This window comes from Barbus barbus (assembly GCF_936440315.1).
Source record: "Barbus barbus genome assembly, chromosome: 20".
In the NCBI taxonomy this organism is placed as follows: Eukaryota; Metazoa; Chordata; class Actinopteri; order Cypriniformes; family Cyprinidae; genus Barbus; species Barbus barbus.
This window is the reverse complement of record NC_136748.1, coordinates 30,828,105-30,844,356: the sequence shown is the minus strand read 5'-3', so window position 1 is coordinate 30,844,356 and position 16,252 is coordinate 30,828,105. Positions and strand designations below refer to the sequence as shown.

General features: G+C 38.9%; 1 protein-coding gene across 1 annotated transcript in view; it reads right to left on the bottom strand.

Annotated features, from left to right (window-relative positions):
• The window catches only part of LOC306886314 (ryanodine receptor 3-like), a gene marked incomplete at its 5' end in the record, with an annotated part of 172,700 nt that overhangs the window by 110,807 nt on the left and 45,641 nt on the right, over positions 1-16,252 (bottom strand). The window contains 9 exons of the mRNA XM_079443321.1: positions 2,849-2,953; positions 4,087-4,303; positions 5,470-5,662; positions 5,991-6,232; positions 8,293-8,426; positions 8,546-8,664; positions 13,255-13,350; positions 14,474-14,609; positions 15,709-15,889. Coding sequence (XP_079299447.1) covers positions 2,849-2,953; positions 4,087-4,303; positions 5,470-5,662; positions 5,991-6,232; positions 8,293-8,426; positions 8,546-8,664; positions 13,255-13,350; positions 14,474-14,609; positions 15,709-15,889 — 1,423 coding nt within the window. The remainder of the gene's footprint in view (positions 1-2,848; positions 2,954-4,086; positions 4,304-5,469; positions 5,663-5,990; positions 6,233-8,292; positions 8,427-8,545; positions 8,665-13,254; positions 13,351-14,473; positions 14,610-15,708; positions 15,890-16,252) is intronic.

Sequence of the window (16,252 nt, the reverse complement as noted above, 5' to 3'; positions counted from 1 at the left end):
AATAATAATAATAATTATTATTATTATAAATAGAATAAAATAAATACAAACTAAAAATATTAAATATACACATATAAAAAAACAATTATATATATATATATATAAATAAATATATAAATGAGTATATAAATATATTTTATATACGAAAACCAGTCAGTATCTGGTGTGACCACAATTTTCCTCGCGCAGTGCAACACCTCTCCTTCGCATAGAGTTGATCAGGTTGTCCACTCCTCTTCAATGGCTGTGTGAAGTTGCTGGATATTGGCAGGAACTGGAACACGCTGTCTTATACGCCGATCCAGAGCATCCCAAACATGCTCAATGGGTGACATGTCCGGTGAGTATGCTGGCCATGCAAGAACTGGGATGTTTTCAGCTTCCAGGAATTGTGTACAGATCCTTGCAACATGGGGCCGTGCATTATCATGCTGCAACATGAGGTGATGGTCGTGGATGAATGGCACAGCAATGGGCCTCAGGATCTCGTCACGGTATCTCTGTGCATCCAGAATGCCATCAATAAAATGCACCTGTGTTCGTTGTCCATAACATCTGCCTGACCATACCATAACCCCACCACCAACATGGGCCACTCGATCCACAACATTGACATCAGCAAACCGCTCACCCACACGACGCCCTGTACAGTGAAAACCGGGATTCATCCGTGAGGAGAACACCTCTCCAAAGTGCCAGACACCATCGAATGTGAGCATTTGCCCACTCAAGTAGGTTACGACGACGAACTGCAGTCAGGTCGAGACCCCGATGAGGACGACGAGCATGCAGATGAGCTTCCCTGAGACGGTTTCTGACAGTTTGTGCAGAAATTCTTTGGTTATGCAAACCGATTGTTGCAGCAGCTGTCCGGGTGGCTGGTCTCAGATGATCTTGGAGGTGAAGATGCTGGATGTGCAGGTCCTGGGCTGGTGTGGTTACATGTGGTCTGCGGTTGTTGGATGTACTGCCAAATTCTCTGAAACGCCTTTGGAGACGGCTTATGGTAGAGAAATGAACATTCAATTCACGGGCAACAGCTCTGGTGGACATTCCTGCAGTCAGCATGCCAATTTGCACGCTCCCTCAAAACTTGCGACATCTGTGACATTGTGCTGTGAGATACAACTGCACATTTTAGAGCAATAATCATGCTGTCTAATCAGCATCTTGATATGCCACACCTGGGAGGTGGATGGATTATCTCGGCAAAGAAGACGTGCTCACTAACACAGATTTAGACAGATTTGTGAACAATATTTGAGAGAAATAGGCCTTTTGTGTCCATAGAAAAAGTCTTAGATCTTTGAGTTCAGCTCCTGAAAAATGGGGGCAAAAACAAGTGTTGCGTTTATAATTTTGTTCAGTTTATAATGCCTGATGAGGTTAGAGAACACCGGGCAAGAGATCAGAGAGCATTCCTTCATCCAGAATCTCTCCAGATCCTTTAGATTCACAGCTCCATGACGGTGCTTCTCCTCTTCAGTTCACCTCACTCATTTTCTACAGGGTTCAGGTCAGAGGACTGGAATGGCCAGCAGAAGCTTGGTTTTGTGTTCAGCAACCCATTTTTGTGTTGTTTTTGAGGTTTGTGTTTGGATTATTGTACGGTTGGAAGATCCAAACATGGCCCATTATCAGATTTCTAACAGAGTCAGTCACTGAGTGATTTTTTTATCTGTTGGTATTTGATAGAATCCATGATGCCATGTGTCTAAACAAGATGTCCAGGACCTCCAGCAGAAATATAGGCCCACAACATCAGAAATACATAACTGAATATGCTGGAGTTTGTTTTTGGATGAACTAGGAGAATTTTTCTTGAAACCCTCCCAAACAACATGTGCTGATGTAGGGGCTGTTTGACATTTTTTGTTTAAGGTTTTCTGACCCAGAGACTATTTTCTGCAGTTCTCCAGCTGTGGTGCTTGGAGAGTCTTTAGCCACTCAAACTCTCCTTCTCACAGTGCATCAGGACGATATAGACACATGTCCTCTTCCAGGCAGTTTCCTAACATTTTATGTTGATTGTAAATTCTTAATTATTGCCCTGATGGTGGAAATGGGGATTTTCACTGCTCTAGCTCTTTTCTTAAAGCCACTTCACTAATTTGTGAAGCTCAGTTATCTTTTGCTGCACATCAGAAATATATTCTTTGGTTTTTCTCATTGTGATGGATGATTAAGGGATTTTGGGCTTTGGTTTCCCTGCTATTTATATTTCTGTGAAACAGGAAGCCATGGCTGGATAATTTCATGTTCATAATCACCCTGGAGTGCTCAAAATTGTGAATATACTTCAGATATATTTTACTCATAAGAATTTCTAGGGGTGTATTTGAGAAAAACATATATTTCATAATATATGGAAATAATATATTTCCCCCCCATTTTCAATTGTTTTAGTTCAGTGAATGGTTAGATTTTTGTGATTTTTTTAAATAAAAGATCAAAGGGATAAATAATGCATGTTTATTTTCAGAGCCTTCTTTGATCATATTTACCAAGGCTGCCGATATTTCTGACCACGACTCTATAAAATGATGATTCTTAATGTGAAAGTTTTTGAATGCATTATGAGGGCTAAACGCCTGAATCTGAGATTTAACTGGCTGCCGGGCCCCTTATTTCTGAGTAAATCAATCACATTAATGATGCTACATGAGCATGACGGTCTGATCTGGACGGCACAATGACAGGAGGATGGGTATAAGTCACTTACCCTCTGTTTTAATTGAAGAGCAAATTATAAAAGAGAAAGCAAAACGCTGCACTCAACAAACGACGAGCCACGTGATACACAACTTCTGTAAATCAGCGTGTGTTTGTGTGTTTGTGGGAGCGATACCTTCCCGTAGCACCAGCCCAGCTCGATCTTGTTCATTCCCCAGAGCTCATGGATGTTCTCCGCCAGACGATCTCGAACCTTCTCCAGATGAGGAGGCATCACGATCTGACGCACAAACACACCACATGAGCTGAAAACATTCAATGAGTGATTCATCATTCATCATTTTAATACAATTATACATGGAATTGTTTCTATGTAGAACATTCTCATTCATTTTAAAGCAAATCATGGAATCATGAATAATCATAAATAATTAAATTTAAATATTTGATCTAATTATTAAAATGTAATTTAATATAAATTTAAATTCAGATGTAATTTTATTTTAATTTAAATAATATAAATGTAATTAAAATTGAATGTACTTAAGTACGCACTCACACCTGAACAACATAAAGGCCAAAATAAATAAAATAAAAAAATAAAAAAGAACAATTAACCAATTTTTTGTTTTAATCAATTTTATTTAGAACAATTCAGTCTCCGTGAATAACAGATCATGTCTCTTTTTAATGTCACAAAATTTTAGATTTATGCTTAAAACAAGAAACACAATTTGCCAATAAAGATAATAAAGCTCAATTTAATTTAATTTAAACAATTTTATTTGAATTTAAATAATTTAATCAATTACCCAATATTTTACTTAAAATATTTATATTTACTTATTTACATTTAATTTAATTGTGCATGTTCAAAGCCACATGCTCACATCTGAATCACAATCAGGCCAAAATAAAAGATAAAAAGTTAAATGAATTATTACGATTCTTTTACATTTTGTCCAAAGATTTAATCTGTCAAAAAGAGATCATGTCTCTCTTTTCTTGTTTTAATGTCACAATTGTTTTGATTTATGGTTAAAACAAGAACACAATTTGACAATAAATACAACAAAAACATCTTAACAATAAAAATAGCTTAAAATGTAATTTAATTCAAATAAAATTTTATTGGATTTTAAATAATTTAATTTAAATAACTAATATAAGTATTTAAGTATTTCATCTTGATGAAGACAATAAAAAGAGCACAATACAAAATTTCTTAATTTTAAATTAATTTTTTTATTTAAATAATTTCAATTATTTATTTTTGTGTGTGTGAGTCTGTGTGTGCGTGAGAGTGTGTGTGTGTACTGTGTGTGTGTGTGTGTGTGAGTGTGTATGTGTATTATGTGTGCGTGCGTATGTGTGTGTGTGCGTATGTGTGTGTGTGTGTCTGTGTGTGTGTACCTGAGATGTGTCCACAGGTTTGGGTATGAAGGATGTCTGTGAGGTGAAGTGTGTGTTTCCCAGTAAGTCTCTCACTCCGTCCGCGTCTCTCTTGTATTCTTTGACCGGCTCGACCCTCATCTTCTCTTTGGGCAGCAGAGCCTCGTAACACGGCGCGTAACCCGACGGCGGCAGGAACTTGAAGTCTCCATGACGACCGCCCAACAGGAAGCGCACCCTGAGAGCACAGGAGAGACGTGAGACCCCTGTCCAAATACACACACTTGCACTCTTTGCACTTGACCACTTATATGATGTACTTCCTGTATTTGGCCAAGTGTTCAAGAGAGGATGAAGACCACAAGTGTGTGTCTAACTTTTCTTTACCTAATGGGACACGGTGTTGTAAAACTGCAACTGTTTACATAGCTTTATTTTTATTTTAAATACTTTGCATTTTAAAATCAGCTTCTAAATGTCTGTTCAGTAGTCCCTATAACACACTCTTTAATTTGTGTTAAACTTTATTTTAAGGTGTCTTTGTTACAGTGTAATTATATATTTAAGTACTGAGTAATATTAATTAACTATATGTATATGGTTAGGGTTGCATGCAATTATGCATAATTAATTGTATGTAACGTGTAACAAGGACACCTTAAAATAAAGTGTTACCTTAATTTGTGGTGCTTCTAATTAAGAGATGAAAAGCAGTAGCAAATGTTGTACAAAATAAATATCACCACTACTCATCTTTGCTTCAATAAAACGTGCAACACTTTGTTTTTCTACCAAATTATATGTAATATCTAATTATTACATGTGACCCTGTAGAGAATACTAATACATTGTATGGATCAAAATTATACATTTCTCTTTTATGACAAAAATCATTAGGCTATTAAAATCATGTTCCATGAAGATATTTAGTACATTTCCTACCGTAAATATATGAAAACTTCATTTTTGATTAGTAATATGCATTGCTAAGAACTTCATTTGAACAACTTTAAAGGTGATTTTCTCAATATTTAGATTTTTTGCAATCTCAGATTCCAGATTTTCAAATATTGTCCTATCCTAACAAACCATACATCAATGGAAAGCGCATTTATTCAGCTTTCAGATTATGTATAAAATCTCAATTTCAAAAAATTGAGGCTTATGACTGGTTTTGTGGTCCAGGCTCACATATTAATATTTAACTTGCATTGGAAAGTTTTAGTGACCTCTCGCGAAATATCGGCAAAAAGTCTCACAATTTATTTCCAGAACATGATGCATTATGGGAAACACTAAGTCTGGAATAGCACTCCAGAGCAGTATTCGAGATGTGGCTTTAGTGAACAAGACTGCAAGTGTGGGTGTTTCGCTCGTTTGGCTCATGCTCTGTGTTTGACGTACTTGACGCCGGCGGAGAAGCTGACCACGGGGAAGAAGAGGGCGTCGATGTTGAAGTTCTCGAACATGCCCTGCACCGGCTGCCCGTTGATCCTGAAGGAGATGCTGGGAGCGTTCAGATCCATGCAGCAGCTCACCACGTCATCAGATGCCAACAGATGCTGCTTCACAGACGCCACGATCCTCGAGATGCGTCCTGCATCACATACAACACACATCAGCAGACCGCAGCACTGCGAGGCATCAAAAAATATTTATTTTTTAATTGTTTTAAAACCATATCTGCAGCACATAAAATAATCATAACAGCAATAAAACTTAAAAAAAAAAAATAATACACAATAATTGACTAGAGCTGGGTTCAAGTTTGAATCAAGTTTTCAAGTGAACAGCACTATTTGTCTGACACAGAGAGCTGCTCCCTACATAGGGCGCTTCAGATGACTCACTCATGAGGAAATGCTTCAGTAACGATGCTGCCTCAGTAGTCAGCTGTCTCTGTAGTGAGTGCAGTGCTGTCGTACCTGACCACAGGTGCAGTCCATCGAAGCCGTAGGAGTAGAGGTCGTCCCCGACACCGTTGCCGCCCCAACCCTCTCCTCCGCCCGGGTAGGGAGCATAGCCTTTAGTGGACGCCCAGCCCACCCGCAGGTGAGACGGCTCGGCCGTCAGGAAGTGATCCACGTGATCAATCACCAACTCAAAATACCACTTCCTGTACTGGGCGGAGCCTTCGCTGACTCCCACGAAGATATTGGGCCTCATGCTGCAAAACGAACACAACACACACACATACACACGCACACACACGCGCGCACACACACATGCACACACACGCAACCTCAGAGACCCGCTTATAATCAACAGTGTGTGCGGCAGATAAACTTGTGTGAACAAAAAAAAGTGTGTAAATAAAATAAATTATAAATAAATCAACAAATAATTTATGTATATTTAACAACTATAAATAAATAATTTAAATAAAATAAACTATTTATAAATAAATCAAAAATAATAAAATAAATAATCACAAATAGATTTACATTTAATCATCAATAATAAAAAATAATAAAGAAATAAAATATAAATTTACGATACAGTCTAAATAAATTAACAAATAAATGTATAATTTAATCATCATAATGTATTTCATTATTTTAAAAAAATTAATCAAATACATTTATAAATAAAACAAATGTATATTAAATCATTAAACATATTTGCATATTTGCAACAACAACAACAACACACACACATACATATATATACATACATACATACATACATACATACATACATACATACATACATATATATATATATATATATATATATATATAAATTATAAATAAATGAACAAATAAATATTCAATCATCGTAAATAAATATTTAATTATCATAAATAATTTACAAACAATTTATAAAACAAAATTATATTAAATCATCATATATAGTTATAGTTATGCATCATCAATATCAATCAATGAATGAATAAATAAATAGAACACAGATAAATTTGTATGAAATAAAAACAAATTAGAAATAATACATTAGAAATCAATAAAACATTTATATTTAATCATCAGAAATAAAACTGTTTATTTATCATAAAAACAAAACTATGAATACACAATATAAATAAAACATACATTCATGTTTAATCATCACAAATAATATAAAAAATAAACAAATTATACATAAATCAAATAAAAAATGTATATTTATTAATCACAAAAATACATTTGTATTGAATCACCATAAAAAATTTATTAATTATAAATAAACCAAACTAATTTATGTTTCAACATCACAAATCATAAAAATAAACAAATAAAACAAAAACTTATATAAATAAATAAATATATATATATGAAGAGTTTATTTGCAAAAACAGATTTTTTAAATTTTCAAAAATCATGTTTTTTATTATGTTATTGTCATGAATCTGGTCTATGAACTTCCGTTAACTCCCCACCAGAGGTCACTCGCTCACCACAGGGACTCTTGCACCACACTAACTGTTGCACGCCACCTCAGACTACAATTCCCATCATCCATTGCACTGACGACACACACAGCTGATTGCACTGATCACACACCCTACATAAACCATGGACTTCCTCTTCCTCTCTGCCGAGTATTGTATTGCGTTTATTACTTCCCTAGTGTTAGCTGCCTTACCGAGCCATTCTTTGTTTTTCTGTTTAGTTCCAGTATTGTTCTGCATTTATAACTCTCCTAGTTTTAGCTGCGATACGGAACCCACTTTGTTGTCAGTCTTGCCTTGTGTGTTTTTCTAGTGTTTTGATTCTTGACCGTGTTTCCTGGATTTACCCCTTTGCGTTGCCGTCTGGACTCAGTTTGCACCTCTCTTGGACTATGCTCCTATACCTGGATTATCTCTCTGCCTTGCCCTGTTGGATATTGTTCGCTGATCGTCGACTCTCTCTAGCCCTAGGATTGCTCTGTGTCTTGCCCGTACCATACCTGTTTGCCGTTGTTTGACTGACCCTGCCTGTTTATTGACTACGTTTATAAATAAAAGCTTGCACATGGATCCGCACGTCTTGTTCGCCCCGTTACAGTTATCATGTTTTTATTGTGTTTTATTGTGTTAGCTGTATTTTTTTGTTATTTTTTAACCAGATCAAAATAACCCAACTGCAGTTTGATTGAGATTAACTGGAATGCACAATGAAAACAAAATTATATTTGAAAATTGTTAAAAACGGAGTTATCTGTTTTTGCAAATGAACACATATGTATATTTAATCATCCTAAATAAATACATTTTTGGTTTTTTTTCACATTATGAACACTTCTGACCTCTGGACGTCATTGACCAATCGCGTCTGCAGCAGCAGGTCTCGTCTGGGTAGCAGGTGATCACAGATCAGGTTCTGATTGGCTCTGACAGCGACTCCGTTACACACACACAGAGAGCAGAGGACATCCAGGATCTGAGACACACACACACAACCAGCCATACGCTACCATTACCCATGAACACTGATGTTACTGTATGTCTGCTGCAGTTACTACAGCTATAAGAAACCCAATCAAAGGCGACAAGACTGACCTTGTGGTTGCGTCCGTGTTTGTAGAGCAAAGAGATGATGGTCTTGATGTGTCCTCTCTGGATGATGTTCAGAGCTTCTGGACTTTCAATCAGAATACAGTGAAGAACCTCCAAGATCCCTGAGATTTAGACAGATTTACCTCAGTTCAGAGCAGGTGCAGATCAACACACTCTCATAACAGTTTAAACAGGTAACGGTAAAAACAACTACCCTGACAAACAGGTAATACCACAGTAACATACCATGGAAATTGCAGAAATGCCATGTTTTTCTTGACACTACCATCATAAAACCATAGTAATTACATAGTAGTAACTTGTCACGGTTCATGGGCTCACGGTGTCATCCTCGTTCTGTTTTGTGTGTGTGGGTGTGGCTGATTGAGGCTGATTCGCTCCAGCTGTGGATGATTACCAGCACTATATTAGATTTCTTCACGCTGTCCCTCTCTGTCAGATCCTTGGATTGCCTGCCGTGTCATGGTCAGTGATTTCTACACGTTCCTGTATCTTCATCTCTGGATCTCAGTCACCCACCGGACTTCGCCACCGGGATCTTGGCCGTTCTTTGCATCCCTGCGTTACTTTTCCAGACGGACGCTGTGCACCAGACTCTGACTTGTGTGGTCAATAAACCGTTGTTTTCCGCAGCTTGAATCCTTCCGTCTTTCTTTGTGACAGAAGGATCTGACCAAGGATGGATTCAGCAGAGACTTTCAGCGTTCAGGAGCTGTTAAGGAGTAACAGAGCTCGTATGGATCAACAGGAGGAGCACATGTTGAACACTGGATGAGCCGTGCAGGCGTTGGTAACGCAGGTGTCTGCGCTCACCACCCAGGTACAACTGTTAAGATCACCCGCTGCGCCAACCCAACTGCTGACTCACTCTGTTCCCGTTATCCACACTCAGCACGAACCCAGACTCCCTACACCGGAGGTGTACACCGGAGACCCGAATCTCTGCAGAGCGTTCCTAACTAAGTGTTCTCTGTTTTTCTCCCTCCAGCCACAGACTTTCGCCACGGAGGCATCGAAGGTGGCTTTAGTGCTGACGTTTCTGTCAGGGAAGGCAGCATTGTGGGGTACGGCGGTGTGGGAAAATTGCCATCCATGTTGTTCTTCGTTCCGCTCACTTTCCCAGGAGATGAGGAGAGTTTTTGATTATGCGCTGGTCGGGCGTGAGGCGGCGCGCATGCTCACGGATCTCCGCCAGGGGGAGCAATCTGTTTCCGACTATTCCATTCAGTTCCAGACCCTAGCGGCGGAGAGTGGGTGGAATGACAAGGTCGCAGTGGGACATGTTCCTGCATGGGCTGGCTGATCGTATCCATCAGGAGATATATACAGTGGAACTACCCACTGGGTTGGACGATCTGGTGGATTTAACCTTACGCGTGGATGCGCGTCTTCAGCAACGGAATCTGCGAGGTTGACGCAGGTTTACACTGGAATACCTTTCTCTCGACACAGTTGATACGGTCAGCCACTCGCCAGGGGGGCGAACCCATGCAGGGGGGTAGAGCTCGACTCTCCCGGTAGGAGAGAGACCGCCGGAGAATGAGGGGTTTGTGCTTGTATTGTGGAGCGGCTGGCCATTTCCTGACAGAGTGCCCAGTAAAAGATCAGGCCGAAAGCAGATCTGAGGTTACTGTCAGGTGGAATGTCCTTAAATAAAGCCTCATCCACCACCCTCCTCCCGGTGAGGGTGCAATGGGCGGCCGGAAGACATGACTGTGTGGCGCTGTTAGACTCTGGAGCCGAGGGTAACCTGTTGGATGTTTCCCTGGCACAACGTCTTCACATTGCCCTGGTTTCACTCCGTCACAAGATATCAGTCAACGCCTTAAACGGACAATCACTTCCCGAGATCAGTCTCTCCATGGTACCCATCACCCTCGTCACTTCAGGAAATCATTCAGAAACTATACCATTTCTCATCACCAACTCCCCACTGGCTCCGGTGGTGTTAGGTCACCCTTGGCTCACTCAGCACAATCCTAGGGTGGATTGGGGTCACAACACCGTCTCCGAGTGGAGTGAGAATTGCTATGCCTCTTGTCTTGTGTCTGCTGGTTTTTCTGTCTCTTGTTCTTCGTTGCAGGATGAGACGGTGAGCCTGTCTAACATGCCAGAGGAGTACCGCGACCTGAAGGAAGTGTTCAGTAAGTCCAGGGCTGATTCTCTCCCTCCTCATCGTCCCTACGACTGTGCTATAGATTTAGTACCAGGTATGTCACCAGGGTAGATTATACTCGCTTTCTGTTCCAGAGAGGGAGGCCATGGATAAATATATTTCTGATTCTCTGGCAACTGGGATCATCCGCCCCTCTTCTTCTCCAGCGGGGGCAGAATTTTTCTTCATCGCGAAGAAGGATGGCTCTCTGCGACCTTGTATTGACTACCGAGGTTTGAACAACATCACGGTAAAGAATACTTATCAATATGGTGGTTTTAACCATAGTGGACCGGTTCTCGAAGGCGGCTCATTTTATTCCCTTACCCAAATTGCCCTCAGCCAAGGAGACAGCAGTCACTGTCGTAAACCATGTTTTTCGCATTCATGGCCTCCCGGTAAACGTGGTTTCCGACAGGGGTCCCCAATTTGTATCCAAATTTTGGAGAGAGTTTTGTCGTTTACTGGGGGCGACTGTTAGTTTGTCATCTGGGTTTCACCCTCAGACCAACGGTCAAACTGAGCGAGCCAATCAGGATCTCGAGAGAGTATTGCGATGTTTGGTCACTCAGAATCCCACTTCCTGGTGGTCAGCAACTATCATGGGTTGAGTACGCACATAACTCATTACCGGTGTCGTCCACGGGCCTCTCGCCATTTGAATGTAGTTTAGGTTACCAGCCACCTCTTTTTCCTAGTATGGAATCCGAAGTCGTGGTCCCCTCTGCTCACGCTTTCATCCAGAGGTGTCACCGTACCTGGATGAGAGCTCGAGAGACTCCCCTCCGGGTGGGGGGCGAGCACCAAGGCTAAGGCTGATCGCCACCGGTCGAGGCCTCCCGATTACGTCGTTGGTCAAAAGGTGTGGCATTCCTCTCTGGTCCGTGTGTAATAAGTTGGCTCCCAAATTTATTGGCCCGTTTCCAGTCACTAAGAAGATTAGTCCAGTGACAGTCCGCATCAAATTCCCTCCTGCGTACAGGAGACTTCATCCCGTGTTTCATGCATCCAAGATCAAGTCCGTTTTTCATTCTCGCCTTAATCCGCCTACTCCGGTTCCTCCCCCGCCACGACTCGTAGATGGGGAACCCACTTATTCGGTTAATCGTATTCTGGACTCGAGACGGAGGGGATGAGGAATCCAATACTTGGTGGACTGGGAAGGTTACGGTGTCATCCTTCGCTCTGTTTTGTGTGTGTGTGGGTGTGGCTGACTGAGGCTGATTCGCTCCAGCTGTGGATGATTACCAGCACTATATTAGATGTCTTCACGCTGTCCCTCTCTGTCAGATCCTTGAATTGCCTGCCGTGTCATGGTCAGTGATTTCCACACGTTCCTGTTTCCTGGTTCTTAGTCTCTGGATCTCAGTCACCCACTGGACTTCGCCACCGGGATCTTGGCCATTCTTTGCATCCCTGCGTTACTTTTCCAGACGGACACTGTGCACCATTTATCACCTGACTGTTGTGACTCTGACTTGTGTTGTCAATAAACCGTTATTGTTTTCCGCAGCTTGAATCCTTCCGTCTTTCTTTGTGACAGTAACTATTGTGTTTTTAAAATAACTTTACGCTCAAGTTGAGATTGTAATATTTCTGAAAGTTATCTTCTGCTCACCAAAGCTGCATTTATTTGATCAAAAACACAGTAAAAATAGTGAAATATTATTACAATTTAAAATAGCTTTTTCTATGTAAATACATTTAAAAGTGTAATTTATTCCTGTGATGCAATCATAAATAATTAAATAAAAATATGAAAAAGTTATCATATATTATAAAGTTATTATATTAAACAATACATTTTAAATTAAATTATAAAAAATACATAAGTAAATTTATATTTAATCACAATAAATAAATAAAATGTAAATAAATACATTATAAATAAAACTAATTTAATCATCATAAAATATATAAATTAACAAAATATATAAATGTATACTTAATCCAATAAATAAGTAACAAATTAATTTATATTTAATCATCTTAAAGACTTTAGTTGTTGTTGTTTTCACATCTTTAACTTTTTTTGTAAGGTAATGAAATTTTTTATGTTTCTGAAAGAGGTCTCTTCTGTTCACAAAGGCTGCATTTATTTGATCAAAAATAAATTAAAAACAGCTGTTTTCTCTGTGAATATGTGTTAAACTAATGTATTTCTGTGATCTGCAGCTGTATTTTCAGCATCATTTCTCCAGTCTTCAGTGTCACATGATCTTCAGAAATCATAATAATATACTGATTTACTGCTCAACAAACATTTCTGATTATTATCAATGTTGAAAACAGTTGTGCTGCACAATATTTTTGTGGGAACTGAGATACATTTTATTTTTCAGGATTCACAGATGAATAAAGAGTTCAAGAGAACGGCATTTATTTGAAATAGAGATATTTTGTGACATTAGAAATATCTTTACTGTCAATTTTGATCAATTTAATGCATCCTTGATGAATAAATGCGTTTTATTTTTATTTCTTTTATTTCTTACTGATCCCAAACTTGAAGTGTTATTTAGATAAAGCGTAGTACCTGAGGACGACTCCAGTCTCTCGAGTTTGCTGACCAGCCAGTCCAGCTTGTGTGAGAACTGAGTGCAGTTGTTCCGGTTCCCGCGGATCAGAGCAGCTGGGACACAATTAAGCAGCGCATGCATTAAACATTAAACCTGCGCCTGCATCATCACCCCAAACAAACACCACTCCTGCCTCTCTCAATGTCACCTCCTTCAAGAACAGAGACGCATCTCCTCGAGGAGAACGCAGCTGCTGTCATGCATCATAATGAGCTTCTGGGTCACCTGACAGACGGAGAGCAAACCCCAAACTCTGTGTGTGTGAGTGTGTGTGTGTGTGTGAGAGAGAGTGAGTGTGTGTGTGTTGCTATGCAGTTGCTAGGGTACTCTGGGTCGTTGCTATGGTGGTTGCTAGGGTGTTGCTAGGCAGTTGCTAGTTGCCACAGATTGTTACTATGGAGTTTTATAGAGTTCTTACACCATAGGTGCGTCCCAATTCATGTATTTATGCACTATTCTATGTTGTTTTGTAGTATAAATAGTGCGAGTAGTGCGTTCACACTCAAAATTCCAAAAATAAAAGGTGCACTTTAAATACCTGGATGATGCACTTAAATAACCGAAAAAATTAAGTGTGGAATGTTGGACACTTCATGCACTCAACTATCGCAGCTTTAATTACGTTGCGAAGGGGGCGGGGCTATCAGATTCCGATTATTAAATGACAAAATAACCTTATATAATTACTACATAGTTGAGTACATAGTGCATAAGCCTGCATACATATGCAGGCATACGTTCTTAGCCTGATTTAGCACTTGGCTAATCACTATAGCATGTAGCTATCCACTGCTAGCATGTGTAGCATGTTGGGAGTCCTATTTGCTAGCATGAGTCAAAAGAGCCAACTCCCATGTCTATATGATATTCTGATGTAGAGATATAGGTCTTGCTAAATGGTTGCTAGGGTGTTGCTATGTGGTTGCTAGGGTACTCTGTTTGATTGTTTCTCTCAGATTCAGTTAGAGATCTCTCTAATTAAAACTCATCAGCTTCTCAGTGTACTGAAATGGGAGACGTCTCAAGCATTCTGGGAGGTGATTTCCAAGGACTGCTGCTGAGAAACACAGCTCTATATGACATTGTGCTTGAACTTGACGATCATTTGAAAGTTTCCCACATTGGCAGTGAATGTTTATTCATGTTCAGAAGTAAGATTAGTGATGGTTTTCTTACCCAGCAGCTCGTAGAGCAGGTTAAGAATGTCTTTCCATGCGGCTCCGGCCTCTTCACTTGCACACTCGCCGAAATGAGCCGCGCTGTTATAAACGCTCAAGCGGTCGATGCAGCTGGACACCAGAGACAGCATCCCCTGAGAAACACACACATTACCCAGAGTGCACTGCTGCGCTCAACGCTAAAGATGATTGATGACGCTCTGAAAACCTGATGAATCAACTGAAGTGAAACACACAGGTGTGCAGCTTCATCTCAGCACATTCATTAAAGTCATTCAGTCTCAAACACATCATATAGAAAGCACACTGTATTTAACAGAACACATTTCATAAAAACGCTCTTCTGCAATGCAAAAAGACCTTCAATTCATTCAAATAATAATACAAAAGTATTAATTACTTTTTTTGTTAATATATTCATAAATATATTTAAATATTTATGTCATATTTGTGTTAAATATATTTACAAACATATTTAAATAATGAAAATGCATATATTTTTGCTAAATGTGAAATTGAGTCAATATATATCTAATAAATACATAATACATTTAAAATAATAAAAATGTTTTATGTTTTTAAATAATTTGTTATTCAAATATATTTATTTAAATAGTTTTATATTATGAAATATGTATATAATGTGCATTTATATTATATAAATACATTTATTTCATATTTCTGTTAAATGTGTTTATAAATATATTTATGCATATTTTAAAAAAATATATGTATTTTATATTTTTGTTATTTAGAAAATATATGAAAATATTTTTTTGTGAAATATATTTACAAATGCATTAAAATAATAAAATATTTTTGTTGAGTATTTAAATAATACAATGAATTATTTCAAATATATATATATATATATATATATATATTTCTTTATTTTTGGGGGAAGGGTATTTGTTTCGGAAAACAAGACACAAGCACGTGTAATAAAATAAGAGTAATAAAATCACTTTTTGCAGAGTTGCATCAGGACGACATCAATCGATTCACTTAACAAAATGACCACACTTTCATAAACTATCTTAAGAGAAAATATTTGACATCCCATAATTGATAGCTGTACTTTAAATACGGTTATGTAATGTAAAAGCAAAATAAAACAATAAAGCTTTGTTATGCTGACAGAAAATCAATACTAAAATGCAGGGTGTCGTGTGAAAACAGATGATCATCGACGGACTCTTTAAAACAAAGGCTTGGTGGCAAACGTCAGCTCACCTCCTGTTTGAAGAGGTTCTGTCGGTTCTTCAGGGAGCGCAGCTTGATCTGTTTCTTCTCGTGCTCCAGCTCGGCGTCAGGAAGTCTGAAGTACGCGATCAGATCGTTGAGCGTCTGGAGAACCTCCTCGATGGGCAGAACCACAGACGAGCGGTTCTTGGCGCTCAAACCGTCAAGCTCTCTGTTGAAACAGCATCAGAGACGTCTGTTATTAAAGACATGATGACTGTGCTTTCCTGCAGCTCCAACAGTAGAGCGCTGCAGCAGCAACACAAAGGTCATGGGTTCGATTCCCAGGAAATGCATGAACTGATCAAATGCAAACTGCATACATGTTCACCGATCTAGTTATATTATCAATCTGACGGCACTGACACCATACAAACTTTGATTTTGTCTCAAACTGAATTTGTTTCATAATTGATTAATTACTTTCCTGTTTATTTCTGTGAAGCTGATTTGAAATGACCTGTATTGTATAAAGCACTACAGAAATAAGTGTGACTTGACCTCCTGAACACACGTTTACATTTATTCACTTACA